The sequence below is a fragment of the Protopterus annectens genome, chromosome 8.part1, assembly GCF_019279795.1.
Source record: "Protopterus annectens isolate FY-2018-M chromosome 8.part1, PAN1.0, whole genome shotgun sequence".
In the NCBI taxonomy this organism is placed as follows: Eukaryota; Metazoa; Chordata; order Ceratodontiformes; family Protopteridae; genus Protopterus; species Protopterus annectens.
Window position 1 is genome coordinate 140,778,809 of NC_056742.1, and position 24,856 is coordinate 140,803,664.

General features: G+C 38.7%; 1 protein-coding gene across 1 annotated transcript in view; it reads right to left on the reverse strand.

The window, feature by feature from the left end:
• Positions 1 to 4,600: 4,600 nt before the first annotated feature.
• Positions 4,601 to 24,856, reverse strand: part of TMED6 (transmembrane p24 trafficking protein 6) — a 77,410-nt gene continuing 57,154 nt past the window's right edge. The window contains exons 3-4 of the mRNA XM_044081584.1: positions 22,466 to 22,614; positions 4,601 to 5,153 (exon numbers count right to left, since the gene is read on the reverse strand). Of these exons, the coding sequence (XP_043937519.1) occupies positions 4,920 to 5,153; positions 22,466 to 22,614 (383 nt within the window). The 3' untranslated portion in view covers positions 4,601 to 4,919. The remainder of the gene's footprint in view (positions 5,154 to 22,465; positions 22,615 to 24,856) is intronic.

Genomic DNA, 24,856 nt, shown 5'->3' on the forward strand with positions numbered 1-24,856 from the left:
GAGTAAGATGACTATTCCAGATCTAATTTTGGACACCAAATCAAAGATGTGAATATTGCAGTCTATCCTGAGGACATTAAATATATTTATAGTTTGAGTTCTATTGCTTTTACCAGTAAACAACTAAAATGTTAACAAAAGATCTATAATTCATTCCTAACAGGTATAATAAATTGGAGAAGGCTGTCTGTGATTTAAGGATGGAAAAAAATAAGCTGAGTTTACGTCATATTTTTAAGCCACTACTTGATACTTCTAATAGTAGTAAAATAATTTTAAGTAAATCAAGTTCCTTTAACCCTAGCTGTCTTCTACTTTGCATGTTTTTGAGAAGACCTGTGTAGAAGATATTAGGAAACATTTAACATGTCCTAGGTAGAACCATTTGTTTTGTAATTTGGCACAAAATGAGAATGCAGCTTTTTATTTTTATGAATATGTTGTTCCTATGTTGGATTTATGAAAGTAGATAAAGAGCAAGTATTATTACAGATAAGGAAAATATGTTGAAAAACTAATGGATAGTGCGGACGATGATAATGAATATAGTATTACTACAATGAGGCACATACATTCTCCTATCACAACCCATCTAGCATATCTGACACTTACAGGAGCTGGCAGTGGAGGATATGAAAGAGAGAGGGAGAGGGAGAGAGTAGTTACTATTGGCTTACCCTATCCTGAGAGAAAGGCAGTGTCTCTGTCTTGTTACTTGAGTGACACCTAGTGGGAGCACTTGATGTTACACTTATGAAGCATGAGCCTTTGGACACATGCAGCCTGTGTGAATGAACTTAAGCTTTGAGATCATGCACAAATATGATCATTTCATCTGGCAGTATGCAAGTGGAGCTCAGTGACGTAATACAAGAAAGGGTGATGCCAAAGAGGGGAAGGTAGCCACTCCACTGTATGGGTAAGCTGATCTACTCCCCATCATGGTACTCTCACAATAGGGGGCACAAATGGCCAATATGACAGCACATGCAGGAATGAATAGATTGTAGGATTTTTGCCCAACTACAAGATGCTTAGCTACTCCTCAACCCCATTGAAATGACGGTGACAATTGGGTGAAGATAGTGGAGGCATCCTCTGGTGAGGAACAAAAAAAATCATTTGAATCCCCATTTCATCCCATTGTATCTACTATCTTCAAAGAATGACAATGTTTGTTTAGACATGAAATTTAAAGAAATTGTGACCAGAGTAAAATCTTTTTTAAAACAGACATCTGGTTCTTTTTAAACATACTTAAAAAGATTAAATGTGCTGAACAGTTTTCTTTTTTGTGCTGTTGAAAAAGGAACAAATTATTATTTTATTCCATAAACTGAAGGTATTGATATTCCTAGAAATTAATGGAGTCAGAACATTGACTTTACTAATAGAGAACTTGAGACTTTGTGTATTTATAGAACCTTTTTTTTTAACAATAACTTTATTTTTATGGTAATTACTACTAGCAAATATGGGGCAGTTGTAGGTGCTATCATGGTACTGACATTTACTATTGTAGAAAGTACATGATGAGAAAACCAATTTTTAAGGCACCCTTTACAAAATGTATTGTTTTCTGCAAATAATTTATTGATTATTTATTTTTCTTTTAGTCTGATAGTGAAAAAGAATTGTAAGAACTCCTTGTTTATTTGAACAGAACAATCTATTTTTTTAAATTTTAGGGAAGTGGGCCAAAACAAATACTGCCTTTATAGACAGTATTATATAAACCAGAGATGGCCATTTACTCTCTAGAATTTGTTGAAAACCAAGTTTATGTAATTTATACTTACATGGAAATAATATATATTCAGAAATGTTTTAAGGAACCACCTATTCATCTTTCAAAACTCACTTCCTCATGCAGTGCTTTTATGATGAAATGGAGCAAATGAAACAAACATTTATTACACATCAGCACAAAGTTCACTTTGTTGGCATTTTGGACCAGGTAAAAGATAAGAAACATTTCAATTCGAAGTATTACTTTTAAGTCAACACCCTGACAGTAATCTTCAATTTTTCACCAGAGAAAAGAATATCGCAGTTCATTATGTTAGTTTACTTCTTCTGGAGACTCTATTGATATTAAAAGACTTTTCAACAACTGGAAAATTGTTAAAGGGAATAAAAACTTACATGCCACTTTTAAGAACCAGTCTTTCCTTTATTCATAGAATAAACTGTACTTTCATAGATTTATTGGGAAGACCATTGTCCAATGTAGAGAAAAATAGTGGCAGTTATGTTTATTTCCTGTATGTGCAAATACTCATTTTTATTAATAAAGGCTCTACTGGTTTTATTCCCTCAGTGGAAACAAGTCACAGGCCAAATGAAACATATTTTTGCATTTCAGACATAAGAGTATATGCTGCTAGCTGCTTAACATGTATATTTTATATTGGAAAGACTTAAAGAAAATGTAACAGATGGATGCATGTAACTGATAATAGGAAAATCAGGAAGAAGGATACTTTTAACTGTACATCTTGTAATCAGTGTGATTTTATAAATGAGAGAGCACCCGTTACTGTGGAGAATTTTTACTATGTTATATATAGTATAGGCTATTTCAATTGTAATATATCATGCGTTGTATGTTTGGTTAATTGTTCCTGTACAGCTTTCTATGTGGAGAAAAATAAGAGAAAATTACATGCAAGGATGTACGACATTCATAGACATAACTGTAATAATGCTATCAGTAAACATGCAGAAAAGTTCACATTTTTTATATTTTTGGACAGGGTAGAGAAATCAATTCGAAGTTATAGTTGGGAATCCAGGTTAGAATATAAGGAACTGTACAGACAACTAAAGCTGAATGCCACCCAAAAGCCAGGATTATATGAACACATTCACAGTTCATAGGTTCATAAGTTGGTACTAGGCTATCTGCCTGAAGGCATTTATAAGCCGCCCCCTTAGATTAGTTCCCTGGGCCTCTGTCCAGCAGAGCCATTGAAGTGATCCCTGGGGTAAACTTTCTGTTTCCCATCCACTCGTCAAGGTTTCTTTTGAAGAGTGTTAGCGAGACGCTCTGCCTAATGTAGATTGGGATCTTGTTCCAAAGCATGGGAAGTCTCTGCGACAGGAATCTATCCCTCCAGCACGTCCTATTTTTGTTGTGGTGAGGTTTAGATCCCTAGAGCATGTGGCTCGAGGGGATAAGGTTTTCTTTAGGTGGAGCATGTCCATCAATTCTGGGTTGGACATGGCCTTGCAGGTCAGGCAGAGATCACCTCTGAGTAGGCAGTATGCAACCAAGTACAACTGGAGTTTCTTCAGTCGAGCTGCACAGGGCATCTGTTTGAGGCCAGTAATCCTCTTAGTGAGGTACTTCTGTGGTCTTTTCAGCTGTTGCAGGTGTCTTGTAAGGTACATCCCAAATGGGGCGTTGTACTCTATGATGGGTCTGATGAGTGATGAGTAGAGAGGCACAATGACCTCTTTTGATCTGGATGTGAACCCTTTTGTGATTAGGTTGGCCACGTAGAAGGGTTTTCTAACCACTCTGGCAATGTGATTATCAAAGTTGAGATTACTATCTAGGTGGGTCCCCAGATCCCTTATTATGTCTTCCGTATTTAGGGGACTACCACCTATGTGGTAGTTTGTGGGTACTATGTTTTTTCCAAAGGGGATGACTATGCACTTTTTGGCGTTTAGCTCGAGGCCATGATTTTGACACCAGGTATCCTTCTCAGTGACACCCTTTTGGATGATGTCTGTGTCAGCCGGAGAGTCATTTATAGCCCATAGTTTGCAGTTGTCTGCAAACTCGGTCAGCCATAGTCCTCCTGTGCTTGCCTGTACCTCCAAGAAGTATATGCCGAACAGGAGGGGTCCTAGGACTGAGCCCTGGGGAATGCCACTTGTAACCAGTTTAGAGTCGGACCTAGCTCCCGCAACTCTCACCATGTGAGTTCTGTCCGTGAGCCAGTTAGATACATATGTGTGTGTGTGTGTGTGTGTGTGTGTGTGTGTATATATATATATATATATATATACACACACACACACACACACACATATATAGATATAGATACATATATATATATAGATATATATATATATATATACACACACACACACACACACACACACACACACACACACACACACACACACACACACACACACACACACACACACACACACACACACACACACACACACACACACACACACACACACACACACACACACACACACACACACACACACACACACACACACACACACACACACACACACACACACACAAAAAGGCCTTGGTAGTCATTAGCCTAGTATATACCTATGAACCTAAGAGGTCTAGGTGGAACTAAAGTACATGACTTACAGTTGCACATTCTCCACAGCACAGGGTACTGTGCAGACTCTGGAGTTCTGGGCTCCTAACAACCTATGTTTCTTTGTTGTATCCATAATGTTTAACCCATCAGTACACACGAGGCAGGAAGTTTTCAATCTCTTCCCCAAAATGTAAGCATCTTCAAAAAAGCATGACTGTTCACTTAAAATAGAATTTATTAAACTTTTGTTCTAAACAGAAGTGCCTAAGAATACATACGTTGTTAAGTTGCTGCTGTCTAGTAATATCTTTAACTTTCATGGCAAATACATAGCTTTAACTGTTAAAGGACATCTGGTCTAGTAAAAATGTAGTATTTTCTTTGCATGGTACTTTTTTTACTTGCTGGTAACATTGTATACAAGTCTTAACTGATGTTTGAAGAAAAGTATAGTTAATGAGTGAGAAAATGTAGCTATAGGTTTTCAGGAGTGCCCCTCTTAACCTCTGGCTGTCTAGATACACGGATCAGTAATGTGGTAGTTCACCATGAAGATTCTTGCAGCAATTGCAACACTTCCTCTCACATAGTTCAGAGCTCCTGGTCACTGTGCTAGCATCTAGGTTTCTGGGTCTCTGTTGTAGTCTTTTCACTGAAAAGGCGTTTTAAGAAATACAACTGCAGTGACCCAGATAAAACAATGACCACAGACTGAATAGCTGACCACCAGTTTACATAGCCATGGTTTGACTGAAGGATGTAATAATCAGCTCCCCTTCTCATCCGGCCAAAATTGTAGTATCGCCACATATGGAACACATTACCTCCTACTCGTGAGCAGCTCTCCTTGAAAAAGAAGAAGACAGATGTGAGTACATAATGTAAGTTGACAATGAACAGCACCTTACCTCAATACATAGAATATGGTTTTACATAAATAAGTCTCAATGCTGATGTTTTGGGAAAACATTGCCTGTGTTACACAAATCTTCAAGAAATTAACCCCCAAAGTCTGCACCAGACTTACACTAATCTACTAAATGCAGTGTCCTTATTATTTTCTGATGATGTTTAACTAAATTATATATTTTAAAGGCATGTGGGGTCACGGTTTTATGAATACATGGTCAAGATATGATGCTTACAGGGATTTAAGAATAGCTTAGGGTTACAGACGTGTTTAAACATTACAGAAAAAGTTGTGCCCAAACAAGTGTTCAATCATGTGTATGCTTGCACTTTAAAGCAATCATACCTTAATACATTAACGCTTTCTCCTGGCTTATGCATTGAGTGAGCTCTACGATAATTCCAGATGTTAATGTTTGGTTACATTAGTACTATATTTGTAACAGTGCTATTGTTGTTGTTATTATTATTCCTAGCGTTTATGTTGCACAAGTAGTATAATTTGAGTGTTTCATAATTCAGTAACATCATAACTTAGTACTCATTATCAACAGTATACTGATGTTTTATTTGCACCACATTCACTATTTGTAGCTTATGAAATAGTTTCTCCCTTTACAGGCCCATTTTAACGGTTTCTCCTCAAGTAGTCTAAATGGTATCTTTAAGGTACTACTGGAACTGGTTCAGTGACCTGAAGTGAACTCCAAGAGGTGATTTTGGCTCTAAAATATATGCACTCCATCTGGGACACTACTGATTTAATACCTGTGTCTTCAAAACAAAGAACCTGAAATGATTATCCATTCACCTCAGGACCTAATGGAGGCCATTCCTCTCTCCTATGGTCATCTATAGGTCTATGAACATCATGCTAGTCATCAGGCCATCATTGAATATAGCTGTGCTCATCCATTCATCTTTAGCTAATGCTGTGGACAAGCAGCTGTCCATTAAATCTCAACTGGACTTTATGGTGTCACACTTCTTGGTTGGCAAACATTTCATATCATGTCTGTTGCATTTGGAACAGATCCTGTTCTTCAGAAATATGACTTGGTTTCCATTCATCAGTCTTGTAATATGTGGAAAAACTTTTGTCTGCCCTCTCAAAACAAATGATCAAACATCTTGAACTACACTATTCTTTGAAGAACAGACTTCAGTAGGTCTAATTTTGATTTTAAGTTCCAGTTCATAAACAACTTTTCTGGTAGTGAGTTACTGGTTAATTGTGCTTCATTTTAAAATGCGAAGATAAATATATTTATTTTGAGCTGCATGGATTTATTCATAACTTTGATTACTTTCTTGAAAATTTGGATAGATCTTTTAACTATAGTGACGAATATAAATGTGAAGTACATCATACAATTTACATTTATGAGGGTTTTAAACATTTCCAAAGTAAACTAATGATCACTGACAATCTGCTCTGAGAGGGCAGTCCTTGTGAATATTCATGCATATAATCTCTGGCTGTTCACAGTGTTCACCCATAGCATGTAGCAATAATGAGTCTTTAAAAGGCCTTGTACAATCAATACAGATATTTTTTTCAGTTGATCTGAGAAACTTTTACAATGGTATAGGGATGCATCTAATACCACCTTTTTCTATTTCTTCAATTTACTTGCCTTCACTAGGCTACGACACAAAGCTATGAAATGGAGACTTCACCTCACAGTCCTTTAGTGTTTGGTATCCAACACTACAGCACTGTCATGCAACTCAGAAGAAATTACCACTGTATATTCACAAAAGTAGGTGCCATGACATGTTTATAGCTGTTCCCTACTAGCTGCAAGTACAAGGCATGGTGAATCTTCCTGTTTAGGCCCACTTTTATGACAGTTTCATATTCCTAGAACAATCCTGGTCCTGGGCCATTTTGGTTACCCCTTGGTATGAATTTGTTGGCCACTACTCAGCTGTCACATATAGCATATCCAATGGCTCTGCAGAGCTTAGCTCTTGTGCTGTATCATGCAACAGTTATGGCAGCTTGTATGCATTACCATGCTGATCAGTCCACCAACTCTTTGTCCTAAGACTACTAGGTAAAAAAGGGACTAATGCTGGAGTTAAGTAACAATAGTTACCATCTTGGCATGGGTTGTGATCCAGATGACACAGGACTGTCCAGGAGATGGAAGTGCTGACTGTGGATGCCGGGAATGAGTGGTCTGACAGCAGCTTGTTAATCAAAGGAGAATTGAGGTTCCAAGGATTGCTACTGTAGGACATCCACAATGGGCTGGGTGTTACAGCAGATTTTCCAGCAGCATTTGGAATGTGATGGATCCAGGCACATCAAGCAGCACACTCTGTAGCCAGACGTGGGTACACATAGCAGTGAGTATGTTTAATAGGTCAGTATTGTGGCTGTGCCTGTCTGTTGACATAGGGTATGGTAGGGTTAGGGCATAACAGCAAATACCCCCATAGGTGTGAATGACATCCCCCCCTTCTGAAGGTTGTCCCTTCTCATACATGCCTGCAAGAATCAATGGGCAGAGAATGTGGTGGTAAACCTGCAGTCCAAGGGAGAAGAGCTGCCCCATCTCAGTCTCCTTGTTGCAGCTCTTTTCACTTGTCATTCAGCTACATTTTGCATGCACATACATGCAAACATAGTTTAAACAAGATGTTGATACACACATATTATTTGTACATCTCAGATTCATATAATATACTGAAGTCTTGTGTAAGGTTTGTGGGATGGTGGGACATTGGGGGGTCAGCAGGACATTTTATAATTGTTTGCAGCCCTCAGGCTAACATGACAAGGCCCATGTACTTCACTGACAGGGAATGACTGTGCATCTTTTGGGAATGTTCTTACCCCTTGACATGTGCACTGTGAAATGAAGGGGCTGAGATGAGGAAGACATTGATAGTTGGTAGGCAATGGGAAAGAAAAAGCATAAATTAAATAGGTACTGTTTCATCAATAACCTGAAGGCAGGTGTGAGGGGCCTCTGTATACCATCGGGTGACTTATGTAAAAGAACAGTACCTGATAAACATGGAAGGATTATTGTGTGTTAATACATTGCCCAGTAATATTGCCTTTCTGTTCTTTTTTTTTTCTTGGTTCTTTTTGTCATCAGGCCTTCAGGCCAATAAACATATACATTCCTCTGTACTAGGGATGTACCCAGTAGAGTATGGTGGTGAAAACTTTCCAGAGGGGCCAACATTAAAGCAGCCATGATGGTTGCTTGTGCCTTTGTCAGCATCTTGGCAATGAGAGCAATAATATGATGTCTTAGCCCCACCTCTGGGTGGGGGACATATGACCTGCATCACTGCTATTGCAGCAACAACTTAGTCATACAAGTGCATGATCCTATGCACTTGTTTATGAAGGCTACCGCCACATGTTGGCTTAGTAGTCCACACACAAGCCGCAAGAAAATGCCCACATCTTGCTGTCTCTATTCAGAAGGATTGTGGCTTTCTTTACAGTTAGCTGTACCCTCTCCACCCAAGTACTCCCTCCTCCCGTACCAGTTGTATCAAGTACCCAATCCACTAACTGAACATGGGTTGCCTGAGCTGTAAACAAGACATCATCCCTCTAAACCACCAGAGCTGGCATCTCTTTGGTTGCTACATATCTCTTTCATTTAACTTATAGATCCATCCTGTGGCAATGAAATCAACAAATGAAGAACCATTGACAGTTTTGGTTGAAACATGTGGTAGTAATTCACATGCTCTTGGTATAAAGTCAGTCATAGCATCCTCTGAGGCTTGGTCAGCCATCGTCTCATCATGTAATTGGTAAAGTCCCATCTTTTACAATTAACATCTCCACAATAAGACATTTTCTTTCCTATAAAATTCTCTTTTATTCCTATATATATATATATATATATATATATATATATATATATATATATATATATATATATATATATATATATATATATATATATATAAACGCATCCCTTTTAGCTTGTTTAGGTCCATTTATAAATTATTCAGTTAATTTCCAATATTTATTGCCTGCTGACATGTTTTCAGTGGTAACACTACATGTTGGGAATTTCCTGTAGTACTTTATCCATTGCCTTGTAACAAATAGCTGATGTAGATGCCACTCCAAAAACAAGTTGTTATATTGAAACCAGCATATGTGTATGCATGTTTATATTAAAAACTGTCTGGATTATTATTCCAAGTTTATCTGGTAAAATACATTTCATCCTTTAGGGATACAAAATTGCCTTCATTTTGTGGGTACACATAGCACACAATGTGTAGTACTGGGATAATAATTTTGACGTGCTCACAGATGCAGACATCTCATGACTTGCCTTTCTTTCATATAAAAGCTATGGGCACAGCCCATGTACTCTGGTCTGCCTTAGACAATACTCTGGTACTCTGTATTTGCTTTAACTTCAGTTTAACTGCAGGTTTGACTGCATATAGTATTAGCTGAGCATTAGGGATTTAGCTTAATCTTGTTCTTCATAATTTCATTGTTCCCATTCCCTTGTCTGCATACAGGTGCAACAGCTGCTTTTCTTTGGCTTCGTTGCTCCCTTTTTGTGGATGACATAATTGGTCTCTTAGCAAAATACTATTTCAAGTCAACTTTTTGTAGCTTTTCCCTGTTAAACCAATTTTGGATCATTTTGTTTATACAAATGTGTTACTTCAAAGTGCATGGCTTTTAATAGCAGCTTGCATCACTTATTTCTAAAATATTGCTATCTTAATCCGCTCCAAAAATTCAACCCAAACCTTTCTCCTGATAACTCACCACTCAAAACTGCAATACAGTTCAACTCTTATTTTATAGATGGTATAGCATCTCTAACCAAGGATTCCTCAACATCTAATCCCAGCCCTGCCCAACAGCCACATATCACTACATTCACTTTCACCTTCAAACTTCTGACCACATCCTATATAAAACTACTGTTAAACAAACTCATACCATGCTCTTCTTCTGCTGATGACCCTGCAAGCAAGTACCTATAAGTAGCAGCCAGTAGCATTGCCTATCCTGTCTCAATCCTTATAAATGGGTCAGCCCAGGAATCCCATGCTTCCTCTATCTGGAAAAAGTCACACATTATCCCTCTGCACAAAGGAGGAAATTCAACAGGGATTAATAACTTTAGACCTATAGCAGTCTTATCTCCTCTCGCCAAAATACTGGAAAAATTTATTCAAAAATAATTGCTAGACTATTTCCTGCAGGAAGACCTCCTATCTCCAACACAACATGGCTTCCATCCCTCCCATAACACTAGCATTGTCCTTCTCACCTATATAGGTGCTGCCAATAAAGCTAGAGATAATGGCAACCTAGTCTGTTCCTTATTTCTAGACTTGTCTAAAGCCTTCAACACAGTTTCTCACAGCAAACTTCTACTCCAAATGTCCTCACTAGATCTCTCTCAGCTCAGCCTTCTGTGGTTCAAATGCTACCTGTCCAATAGGTATCAGTCAGTAAAATGGAACTCCATGCTCTCTCCTTACCTTCCTGTCACCACTGGTGTACTACAAGGCTCTCTCCTTGGCCCCTCCTCTTTAAATTTTCACCAACACTCTCTATACTTCCACACAACAGGCCATCCTAATACAATATGCAGATGATTCCACTTGAATTTGTACATCTAACAACATGGTGTGTGTGTGTGTTGTCTTTCGGCTTTTCCCAGTTAGGGGTCACCACAGCGGAACTCCGGTCCGCTAATGATTGGCAGTAAATTTTCACAAACGCTGAGGTGCCAGCTCAATGTTCAACCTTCAACGAAGGCACGCCCATTTACACATGTCTTTCGAATGCCCACCCAACTACAGGGAGGACATGCAGACTCCACACAGAAGGCACTCCCCACACTCTAGCCGAGAATCGAACAGGAGAACCTCTTGCTGTGAGGCAACAATGCTACCGCTGCACCACCGCGGGAACATACATCTGACAACATGGTATACCTCCAAAAAATGAATCAGGAAGCTTTAACAGACACTGAAACATGGCTTCATAACTCACAACTCATGCTCAACCCCAAGAAGACAAAACTACTACTTTTTCTCAAAATACCACTCTCATGAAAAAAAAAAAATTAAAGTCCCCTCTTGATAATACAATGATTGAAGTCACTTCTGATAGAAAACTATTTAGGAATGGCAGTGGATGATAAACTTACATTTGACCTTCATATTCAAATTTGCATAAGAAAAACTCATCAAAAATTAGTGATGCTTTACACAGCTAAAAAGATTCTCAAAGACACAACTAAACCTACACTTGCCACTACTTATCTCCTCCCACTCTTCCTTATGGTGCTCACAGCCCTACTAACCTCCAGGCTTCAGAAAAATTAAAACTTGAACAATGTTATAACAAAGTTGCTAAATGTGCAGCACATTCCCCTTTCAGAACCCACCACTGTATAGAACAGAAAAAGCCTAAATTGGTTAGAACTGCCACATCAACTAACATATACACAACTTCTTAGTACTTATAAAATTATCCAGCATCCATCTGCCTGTCCAGCATTAAAAACATTCTATACAACTACGTTCCCAGTCAGTCATTGTGATCCAGTGACTAAAAATTCCTGTTTGTCTTCAAACCTAGCAAATCTGCTGGGCATTGTCTGTACTTGTACAAGGTTGCTAAGGCCTGGAACTCTTTACCTGTATCCATCAAGTCTATACCTTCCCTTCCATCTTTCAAGACCACTCTGAAAGACTTGCTAGCTAAAATGTGGCTCTGTTCTTGCTCAAAACCAGGATAAACTATATCCCCAAATGTGAACAAGTATCTTTTCATTTCTTATACCTTATTACTCTCCCTTTTTCAGTTACTTCCTCGCTGCTATCTAATTCTCTTCCCTGACTTTCTAAATATATCATAAGCCTGGTTTTCCCTCACTTTGTATTGCATTTTCTATTTGTATTGGACTAACTGTTGCCTCTCAGCAAGAGGTTCTCCTGTTTGATTCATGGCTGGAGTGCCTTCTGTGTGGAGTCTGCATGTCCTCCCCGCGGTTGAGTGGCCTCCGAAAGACATGCATGAATAGAAGTGCCTTCTCTGAAGGTTAGGCGTTGGGCTGGCAACTTGGCACCATAAAAAATCTACTGCCAATTATTAGCGGACCGGAGTTCCGCTGTGGCGACCCCTAACAAGGAAAAGCCAAAAAGACAAACAACATTGGACTAATTTTCCTTTAATTTCTCTACAAAATGTCTAAAATTTCTCTATAAATATTTAATGTCATATACCTTGTATCAATTCTTAACCAATGTTTTTATATTGTGTGTAATTTGTTACAATTATTTAAGCTGCAGATGTTTTTGTTTTATTTTTGAAGATTGTAAAATTATTGTTTTTAAAATGTTTTGTAATAATTTCGAGCTTTTCTCCCCAGCCTTCGTTGAAAATGGGCTTCTACCCTGTCGGAATTTCCCGATAATCAAATATCAATAAATAAATTAGATCTAACTCTCTGTCTCATATGAATCATAAAATATGTACAAAATTGCACATTCTAGTCTCCTATCCATCATTCATCTTGGATGCTAAACATTTACTAATGGTTTCTCACAAGAATCATTGTTGTGGTCAATTCTTGTTTTTTTAGCTATTTGTCAGGAACATTAATATTGTCATCTCTTCATCTGAGTTCCTACTTTAAGGAGATGATTTATCCATCTGGTCAGGAAGCCAGAGCTATACTTCTGTATGTAAATGCGCTCACACTACATAACACAAATAATTTTCCACATCATTAAAATTACTAGAGCTATTAACTTTACAGACATTAAACTCCTTGCTAAAAAATATGTTGCAGTAAACCTTTATGTTAAAACAGTAGCAACCGAATGAATACACATGATTATTCAGTCCCTTTTTTTAGTTGACTCCAGCCTAAGCTGCCAGTATAGTTCTTTACTACACTACAGCATATATTTTACTGTGGCTTTAAATAATGCAGGGGAATGAATTTATTTAATTAATTATGCATGAGATGTTACTATTGGCTGACAATTTTTGAATTTGTTTAAAAGTGGCTGATTGATTTTATTCCATGTTCCGATGAAGCTTGGGATAGACCTAAGTGAAAGCGCTTAACTTTTTGTGGAATTGTTTGTGGTGTGGCATTTTAACAGTTTTTTCATATATCCTGGAGTATTAAATAAGGTTTGGAGCCTGAACTTCTTGTGAAATTGTTTGTGCTGTGATATTTCAACAGTTATTTCACATATCCTGGACTATACTAAAGGTTTGGAGCCTGCTGCGGTGTTTTTCGTTTCAATAATAAACTATCTCCTTGACTTCCTGTCACACTCGGTGTTCCCCAAGGTTCCATCTTTGTACCCCTATTGTTCTCATTCTTCACAAATAATCTATTCACAGCCACCAAACAGGCCTCTCTCATACAGTATGCAGATGACTCCACCCTCATTTGCTCAGCCCCAACTATACCCAAACTCCATAAGATTACACAGGAAGCCTTTTCCTCTGTTGAAACTTGGCTATCTAATGCCCAGTTAATATTCAACCTAAACAAGACTAAACTCCTCCACTTCCAACCCACAAAATCTAACCTAACCAACACCCACTTTAATATTCTAGCCAATGACAATACCATCATCTCCCCAACAGAACATACCAAACTACTTGGTGTTGACATTGACAACTATCTCAGATTCAACATTCACATTTCTCTAACCATAAAAAAGTTCACAAAAAACTAGGGGCATTGTATAGAAACAAACAATTCCTTACCAAAACAGCCAGAATTTCTGTTGCCAATTTCCATCTTATCTCCACTTTACTCTACACCTCTCCTATACTTACCAACATTAGACAAACAGACCTAAACAAGCTCGAAGCTTGCTGCAACAAAATTGCTACGTTTGCTACTGGAGCATCCTATCACAGCCGCCACTGTATCTCACTTAGAGAACTTGACAGGCTTGAACTCCCTCAACTTCGTCACCTGAATCAACTCTCTCTTGCTCACATGTTAGAAAATTATCCTCTTAAAGTCCCATCCCTTCAAAATATTCTCCAGCCCTACTGTACCACTAGACCATTATGCTACAGCAGCAAAAATCAACTTCTAGTAATCAAAGCCAAGAACTCAGCTGGAGAAGCTCTTTTCTCCTGCATAATATCCAGGTTATGGAACACCCCCCCTCTATAACTACACTACCATCATGCAATCACTTCAAAGCTGTACTAAAAACTCACTTAAAAAGACACTGGTTATGTCCATTCACCAATCCTGACTAGTGACCTACCTTTTTTTTACCTCTCCTTCCTCTCCCCTCCCCTAGCCACCCTGCCTCCCACTGTCTGATCATTGCAAACTTTCCTCCACAGTCTCTGGCTTTCCCCATTCCCTCCCCTACACTACTCAATCTCTTATACTCTCTTCTAACATTTTTGGCTCCCTCACTTCATCTCAACTCCAAACACATTTTCGGCTACCTTACACCCACCTACTTTTCAATACCACTTCTACTACTTCCTCATTCTCTTTTACTCATTCAATCTTCCCTTGCTAGTCCTCTTAGCCCTGCTCTAGCTTGTTCCACCGTCTAGTGGAACAACTCCTTTATATCTGCTTCAATTTACAACAATATCTGTCTATGAGTTTATAACAGTATCTGTTTTGAGCTTATTACTATCTGAATATAATTATTACCATTATTAGTAGCCTCTAGCTAGATGTTGGAATATCCTGGTCATTACTATGTGTCATATTGTATATATACAATGTTGCTATTGCATGTATTACTGGCTAGTGTATGTATATCAATTGTTTCTTCATGTAATTATGTTGATTCATGTTTAACGATGTTGCTATTGCTTGTATTGTTTGCTATTGTATGTATAACAATTGTTCTTTATGTAACTCTTTTTTTGATATATTTTTGTGTGCAGCTTTTATCCCCAGGCAACTGCTGAAAAAGGACCTATGTCCAGTTGGAATTTCCTGATAAACAAATTTGTATTTATTAATTTATTTATTTTTATTTATTTATTTATTTACATTTGTTGACTGGGAGTGTCCGACTGGACGTAGGTCCATTTTCAGCAGAGGCCCGGGGAGAAAAGCTCCACAGTTAAAATAAACAGACAGTAGTTACATTGGATTACATAGCAATTAACAATTTAACATAGCAATTACTTACAACATATTTACAGATGAAGAACATAGTACATCAGTAGACAACTAGAATCTTTATCTGTGAAGTACATAACAGACATTAACAAATGTTACAATAAGAAGTTCCTGCTGTATAATAAGTACTAGGCTTATGAGCATCTGAGCTTGCTATAATCAAGGTAGTTAGTGGAGTGGAAAGAAAGGTAATGGTTGGATGGGGTGGGTGATATTAGAGTGGGAGTTGCAAGGGCATAGCCAGCATGTTTTTAGGTGCGCTTTTAGTAAAGTTTTGAAGTGGGTGCATGATGGTATGAAGGTAATTGTGGGTGGAAGGGAGTTCCATAACTTGGCTATGGTGCAAGAGAATAGTGCTTCACCAGCAGAGTTATTGGCTTTAGTGATCTGCAAGTGATTTTTTTTTGCTGGATCTTAGTAGTCTGGTGGTGCGATAGGGTTGGAGTAGATTCTAGAGGGATGGGACATTTAGTGGATGGTTTACTAGTTTGTGGGCGAGTGAAAGTTGATACCACTGAAGGAGGTGAGGGAGTTCAAGCCAGCCCAGTTCAGCAAGTGAGAGACAGTGGTGATAACGGTAGGATGCCCCTGTGGCAAATTTGGCGATTTTGTTGTAGCAGGTCTCTAGCTTGTTTAGATCGCATTGCCTTAGGTTGGTATATATCGGAGAGGCATAAAGTAGGGTGGAGATAAGGTGGGAATTTGCTATTGAAATCCTTGCTGCTTTGGTGAGAAATTGCTTATTTCTGTATAACGCTCCTAGTTTTTTGTGGACTTTTTTATGGTCATGGATATGTGAATGTCAAATTTTAGTTTATTGTCTATTTCCACTCTTAGCAATTTGGTGTGTTCAGTTGGGTATATAGTGGTGTTGTCTTTTGCTGTGATGTTAAAGTGAGAGTTGTTTTGAGTATGTTTGGTGGGTTGGAAGATGAGTAGTTTAGTTTTGTTTGGGTTGAGTATTAATTGGGCATCAGATAACCAAGTTTCAACAGAGGAAAAGGCCTTCTGTGTGACTTTTTGCAGTTTTGGGTAGGGACTGGCCTGAGCAGATGATGGTTGAGTCATCTGCATATTGTATGAGTGTGCCATGTTTGGTGGTAGAGGCTAGATTATTGGTGTAAACAGAGAAGAGTAGGGGTCCAAGGATGGATCCTTGGGGAACCCCTATGGAGACAGGTAGTTGGGGAGATATGTCATTTTGCCATACAACAGATTGTTGGCGGTCAGACAGGTAACTCTGAAACCAGTTGGTGACTGATTGAGAGAAGGATAGGTTATTGAGGACAGATATAAGTTGTTTGTGTAGGACCATGTCAAATGATTTAGATAGGTCTAGGAAAGTAGCAGAGGCGAGATAGCCATTGTTTTTATGCTGAAGGATAGTGTATATGTAAATGAAAATAAATACATATTGTAAATGTAAATAAATGCATATTGTAACATATACATACATAGTGTAAATGTAAATAAATAAATAATGTAGCTAGCAACAGTTTCCTAAAGTATATGGCCCATATATTATTATAACAATGTACTGCTTCTCACTTCTCTACTAGCCGTTCTCATGAGTGGTTATTGTGCAATATGTGCTAGAGATGTTGTCTCTGTGGCATAAAATGGATAAAGCATAAAGTGAACTTCAAATGGCCCAGATTTGAGTAAAAGCCCAGGCACCTGGGGGGTCAGACAGATGGATGGCAGTGAAAAATCTACGCTTGTTGCATTATATTTTTGGAACACGTGTAAATAAAGTTTTCAAAGAAAATACACTCTAAAAGTAACATGGAGCTATATTTACAATCTTTAAAAACTAATCAAATATAAACTAAACAACTAACCTTAGAAAACAGAGAAATGAGTAAGAAACTGCAAATAATGCGATATAAGCTTGAGACGCAAAACGCAATGATTTAGTAACTTAATACGTAAAAAAAAAAAACTAAAACCGAGAAGTGTCAAAAGTGTGCTGTTACTGTACAAGTAGTCCTTTGGGAAGGTAGAAATATCACATTTTGTAATGTTATATAACACAAAAATTATTTCTCCTGTACAAACTGTGCAATATAAAACCCACAGAATTATAGAAAGTAGTGCACCTATGCAACATAACTTCAAAGTGGAACTGGTAGCAGTGAAGACAATGCATTACAGGAGGTAATCTGTCATTCGATAGTGTGTCAATTCAAGTCAAAAAGCACATACAGGGTAAGACACATCCAACCCCAGTGATCTGGAACTTGTCAGACAGGTATGCAAGCCTTCAGATGACATGAAAGAAGCACATTTGGTTAGCAGTCTGAGCAAGACACATACATCTCTAACATGTATACAAGTTGTCAGAAATAAGGTTTGAGCTTAAAATGACTGCAGACTTACTGCTCTCATATAAATCCAAGTTATAATATCCACCAAATCTCAATCTGTAAAAGGACAGGTACAAACACTGTTTAAGACAGAAAGAAGGGAAATAATTACAATCCCTTTGTTTTATATTCAGCCACATCACACTTTACAGTCTTCGATACAGATTTTTTTACCCCATTACAGAAAACCATGATGTACAATGCAGGCATCCATCAGGGCAGGCTGCAGAAGATTGCAGAATCGTTTCTGATTCCTTTGCTGTGGTTTCTATTAGGCTGACAGACATGTTTTTCTGTTTTACTTATCTGGAGGTCGAGGAAGTAAATTTTCTCATCCTGGTTGCAGATACGATCGGGCAGGCACTATCTTTTACATTAGTATTCCATGCTGCAAAACTGGTGAAGATCCCTGCTAGACTATGTTTAATTTTTTCTTTTAAAAATAATCATGACCTGCAAATAATAAATAATTACAGCATTGCTCAACCAGGGACAACAATGCATTGAAAGACTTCATTGCTTTGGATAATATATACTTACCTTCAACTTGTATTGATAGTTTTCTAGTGCTTCCCCACTATTGTTGGGCAGCCTGCTTCCTGAATCACCTTAAGTTTTACCTACTTTCCCGCGCATAAGCACTCGTCAATTTGAGAATGAAGATGCCAGCATTAGTTACAAAACACAACCGAGCAGCAGCAGTAACAAATAATCATCAATATAACCCAGCAGCAGCAAACAAACACAAAAGAACTAGGCTATGGTATAAAAAGTCGGCAGAAGCATATAATATTGAAGCACGTAGTAGATACCCTCACAAACAGAAAGCATAAACTGTATCACTATGTACTGAGAATGAGTCAGGATCCCTAAATGTCATGGCTAGAAATGCATACAAACAGGAGCCTTTAAGACTTACCTTACCAATGAAGTACAAAAATGCAGGAGAAGATGCAGGCAATCCAAGCATTCCAGAAGTCTCTCCAACGAATGCACTCGACAGGATACACTTACAATAAAAAGTAGTTCCACATAGCAACAGCTAGTTTTTATTAAGGTTAAGAGTGGGCTGGGCAAGGCAGCTCTGACATCACAATGTGGGAGGTCCACTGGCTCTTCTACAGAGCATGCAAATCAGGCAGTGCTTATGTCACTTTGGGGGAGGAAATGTCCCTGTAATTACAGCAAGAGCTCTGGCAGATGTGACATCATCATTTAAGAGCCAGCTTGAAAGTAAAACAGTACGGAATGGTAGCAAGCCTAAGAGGTAAAACAGTTGAGTGGATTACTTTTTAAAGCTGCGGTTCTGATTTCTTGAGGCTGTATCAACTAACAAGGACTAAAAGAGACAAGAGGTTGAGCAATCTGCCTGAATATCCCATTGTTGTCCTTTAATGAGATCCTCCTTTGCTCTAGCAGTTGTTGAGAATGCCATTAGTAAATGTGCACCAGTGTGCTAAATTCCTCTACTATTTATATTATACTATCATTACTCATCTTCTGTAAGTATTGAATATGCTAAACTATGTATTCCTGTATTCGCACTAGTCCATGTATAAATATATTTCATCCTGGGGTCTATATTACGAGATTGAAATTCCGTTTCAGCGAACACCACAAGACCGACACGTATAGCGCAAACTACGGTAACGGCGAATGTTCAAAACCGCGAAACATGAAATGTCGAAGTGTCATGGTTGGCCCATCTGCGGTATAGCTCCGTAAGGTAAGGGTGCGATAGTTACGGACATTAGGGTTAGGGTGCAGGTTAAGGTAAGTGCATATATAGTAATGTATGTAAGGTTTATTGTAGGGTTAGAAGTAGGGTTTGGTTAATGTATGTATGTGTTTTATTTATTATGTTTGGGTATGTAGTATGTATCGTGCGGTGGTGTTGGCCGACTATGACGGTTCGAGATTGGAAAATTTGCGGTTTAGGGGGTTCGGCGTATTTGCGGTTTGGGCTATGTGTGTCAGTGTTGTGGTGTTCAATGATACAGGTTTTTGATTACTTAATATAAACCCTTTCTCCTGTATGCTTTTTTGCCTCCCTTCCTGCTTGCCATCAGCATCCCCTACCCAAGTTCTTAAGCTAATTTGTTTCCTGTACAGTGGAAGCTCTTCTGCTGCCTGGGAAAAGAAAAAAAAAAGCAGTAACTAATAACAGTCCCTGAAACAGCCAATCTACCCAGGTAACAAAACAAACAAGTAAGTGCAGCAGATAGTGCAGCCAGTGTTAAGACTATTAGCATTTCATGAGCTACTTCAAGTAGGCCAGGATTTAATTCCCTTAGTCTCTACTTCCTTACTGTATGATTCCGAACAACTCTCTTAACCAGACATTCTACCAGTTCTCCCTTGGAAAGGGACATGCATCTAGTGGGCTCACCCAGTTCACTAAGAGAAAAATGTTATGTGAGTAAATAAATACATGCAGTATACAATTCCGGGAGTGATGCATGTGGTCATTTGATTAAAAAGAAAAAACATGTAGAGTTTTTAATATATATATCTGTTAAAATCTAGTCTAAAAAGTATTACATTTATATATTTTTGACATAACCATTTAACAGAGTAATAGCTTTGGCTCATAGGAAATGATTAGCATTTCCCTACTATTATTCCTTAGTTGCCATGGCAAGACTAAATAATGATTGGAAAATATTAATCTTTGATCGTTTGATACTTGACTTCAGGCACTAACTGGCTAGAGCTTTTATAGGTTCATAGGTGTGTACTAGGCTAATGGCCCTGGAGCCTTTACAAGCTTTGCCCATAGGATTACCCTGGCATTGTGCCACCCAACATTAGTTCCCAGTGCCTCTGTCGAGTAGAGGCACTGGAGTGATCCCCGGGTGAATTTTCTATTTCCCATCCACTCATCAAGATTTCTCTAGAAGAGGGCCAGTGAGGTGCTCTGCTTGACATGTATGGGAAGTCTATTCCAAAGCATGGGCAGTCCCTGGGTTATGAACCTGTCCCTCCAGCATGTTCTGTTGATTGTGGTAATGAGGTTGAGGTCTCTGGAGCATGTGGTGCAGAGGGATTTTGATTTCTTTAGATGTAGCATTTCTAACAGAGCTGGGTCAGACATGGCTTTGTAAGTCAAGCAGAGATCACCTCTAAGTAGACAATATGAGACAGAGAATAGTTGGAGTTTTTTTGAGTCTGTCCATATAGGACAAGTGTTTATTGCCTAGGATCATCTTTGCGAGGTACTTTTGCGGCCTCTCCAGTTGTTGCAGGTGTCTAATGAGGTACATGCCAAATGGGGTATTGTACTCGATGATTAGCCTAATGAGGCAAGAGTTGAGGGAGACAATGACCATTTTCTTTCTGGATGAAAAACCCTTAGTATTGAGATATGCCACATAGAAGGATGTTCTGACTACAGTGGCAATGTGGTGGTCAAAAGAGAGGTTGCTGTCAACCTGTGTTCCCAGATCTCTTAAAACACCTTCTGTGTTCAGTGGACTACCATCATTGTGGTAATTCATGGGAACCGAGTTTTTCCCAAAGCGGATGACGACACAGTTTTTGGCATTGAGCTTAAGGCCGTGGTTCTGACACCAGTCGTTGGTCTCAGTGAGGCCTTTCTGCAGGATATCAGCATCACTTGAGGAGTTAATAATAGCTCCTAACTTGCAATCATCTACAAACTTTGTCAGACAGAGTCCCTTTGTGTTGGCCTGGACTTCAGAGAAGTAGATATCAAGCAGGAGAGGACCCAGAACCGAACCCTGTGGGAGTCCACTCCTGACTGGTCAGCAGTCTGACTTGGAGTCAGCTACTTCTATTTGTGAGCCAGTTTGCTACCCACCTAGTGATATAGGGGTTGGTGCCTAGCTTAGTGAGTTTTTCTATGATTTCTGAGTGGGGAATGGTATCAAAGGCCTTGGCCAGATCAAGGTAGGCTGTATGAACTACCTTGCCTTCATCCACAGCTCTGGTGAATGACTCAAAGAAGTTGACCAGGTTGAGCAGGCATGATCTATCCTTCACAAAACCAAACTGTGTGGGATCCAGAGTTTGGAGATTCCCTATATCCTTGTTTATTAGGTCCACAATGATGCGTTCCATAGCTTTGCATATCAGACTCTTCAGGCTAATGGGGTGATAGTTCCCAGGGTCTGTAGTCGCTCCTCCTTTGTGGAGAGGGATGACTGTAGCAGTGTGCCATTTGGTTGGGACAAAGCCTGAGCTGAGCTGTGACTGAACAGGGCACACAGGTGTGGTGCCAGTTCACTCTGTAGTTCATGTAGAACACAGCCAGGGATATTGTCAGGTCCCATAGAAGCTGTATTCTTGGCCGTGGACAGTGCTGTTTTAACCTGTGGAGCAATAATACTGGGTGCCTGGCAATCTACTGGTATTGTGACTGGTCCTGTGGGGTGGGGGGAGAGGGGTAAAGTTGGCACTGAATCTGTCGGCCAGTATATTGGCAATATCTGTTGGCTCAGTATAGGAGGTACTTCTTCTTAAAAATTCTGTTTGGCTTTTCTTCAGGCATTTGGTTTCTCTTGCATTACAACGATATGTCAATTAGGTTGAGTGGATACTGTAATAAACTATCCCTATGGTTGTACTGTGGCCTCTACCTCTTAATAAGGCTTACAATTAACACAATTAACAAAATTAAATGAATTAATGCATGTTTCCCCAGTGTTGCATGAACCCTGTCTAATGAGGTAGATGTGAAAAAAAAAAATCTTACCTCAATTGTTGCTAAAGTATCATTTAACTCCTTTGTTTTGGTATTGTCTTTTTCTTCCCCAAAACCTTCATAGAAAACTCCAAAGTTAAGGAAAATTTGCATAGATCCAAAGTGGTTCTGGCGATTACTCAAGCATATCTGGTGAAAACCTGCAGTGACAGCAACAGAAGTAGTGTGTCATAATTTTGAGGCAAATTCATCATATTTACATCCTTCACATTCTTAATTGTTTCTTATGTTTGAAATCGGTAATGTTATAATAATATATAATGCTAAGAAATGTTATGTTTCATAATTTAGAGCAATAAATGTCTGTGCAGTTTTCAAAAAGAGAAGAAAACACAAACTGTTTTATCAGAGAATGTAGCCTTTCCATAAGCATGCATACTTTAGATATCAAAGCCAGAGAATGAATTAACACTCTCATTCTTTTGTGTGTAGCTATTAGAAATACTCTTGATTGCTATAATTCACATTCAGTGTTTATGCCAGCTTCTAACTTACTTGCTTCTATGTTTTAAGACGTGAAAAAGACCATAGTTGCATGAAAGATTGTAATATTTCAGTTAATTTCTGAATGAGCAGTCCACATTTTATGTTTTAATTTCTAAATTTATCAAGCATACTGTAGTTTACCTGATGAGTATTATGCTTGTTTAATATGTTTTATTATTATAACCATATTAAAATATCATTCACAAACACAATCCATTTACATGAGAATAGTAGAGAGCATCTGGGAAACAGAAAAAAAAAAAAATTTAAGCTTGTTTCCTGCCTTTCCTGTTAAGTGGTATAGACTATTTGTAGGCTTCTGAGCCCCCAAGCCCTTCTGTGTTGGAGGGAAGCCTTCTAGCTTAGTTTTTTTTTCTTATAACTAGCCAGTTTTCTAGTTTCAGCACTCAAATCTGTTTCTTTGATCTCAGCACTTGTTCAGAAAAAAAAAAAAAATTTCATCTGCTTTTACTGTACTTGTGTTTCTACCTACTTTATTTTACTTTTGCATCATCTTAAAAGTACTCAGTTGTATTTATTACTGCTTGGTGTAACTCATTCTAAGCCTTTTGGTTTAAACACTTGGGCTTCGGACCAGTTGTTTTGCACTGAGAGGGTTTGTGGTCTGCACTGTAGTGGCAGAACAGGTAGCTTACATCCTTCTAGGTTGGGAACTGCTGATTGAGGGCTCAGTGTCTGTTATTCTAAAAGTGTATTAATTCTGGTTTAAGCACTTGGGCTTTCAGGCCAGTTATTTTACATTAAGAGGGTTTGTGGTCTGCAGTGGGAGGAGAGGCTGGACTCTGCCCTTCTGAGCTGGGAATTTCTGGTTAAAGGCTTATAGTGCATGCATATCTGAACTGCTTCTTACTGAAGTTGGTGCGCCTTGTTTGCTGTGGCATAGACTGGATTCGGGCCTGCTGGATCTAGCTTTGTTTGTGTAACTTGAGCACTAATCCAGGCATTCTCTAAAGTATTCAATTGTATTTATTACTGCTTGGTAGTAACTTGATTAAAGTGTAGCTATCATTCTAAGTCTTTTGGATTAAGCACTTGGGCTTCAGACCAGTTGTTTTACATTAGGAAGGTTTGTGGCATGCACTGTGGTGGCAGGACAGGTAGCTTTCATCCTTCTAAGTTGGGAACTGCTGATTGAGAGCCCAGTGTCTGTTATTCTTAAAGTGTATTAGGTCTAGTTTAAGCACTTGGGCTTCAGGCCAGTTAGTTTACATTAAGAAGGTTCGTGGTCTGCACTCTTGTGGGAGAAGAGGCTGGACTCTGCCCTTCTGAGCTGGGAATTTCTGGTTAAAGGTTTATAGTGCCTAAATATTTGAACTGTATCGTACTGAAATTGGTACACCTTGTTTGCTGTAGCATAGACTAGATCCAGGCCTGCTGAATCTAGCTTTGTTTATATGCTTGTTGTTTGTTTGCTTGTTATTTCCCTGGAACGCTAATTCCACCTAATACGCTTCTCAGCTTCTGTGGATCACTAGTGATATCTGCATTGCTTACTGTACTTATTTCCTTGTTTCACTTGAAAGAAAGTTACTGTTTGTCATTTTTGCATTTAAGTTACCTGTAACACATTGCACTTAAGTTACCTGGCACTTGCTCACTAAAGCAATTATATAAGTCAGCACTAAAAATTAAAAGCACTACACCCTCACTCCCCACTGGCCCTTGTTTTCAATTATTAAGGAATTCCCAATATTATTCTAGCATGTCCAAAGGTCAGTTGTCAATCTCCTCTCCGGTCCAGCTGGTGAATCTGGGAATCCTGAGGCAATGTTACAACTGCCTCATGTACACAGACAACCCTCTCCTCCTCCCAACAAATTCCAACACATGTGAGAGATGCAACCATATAGCCAAACTGGAGGCTAAGCTCTCTCA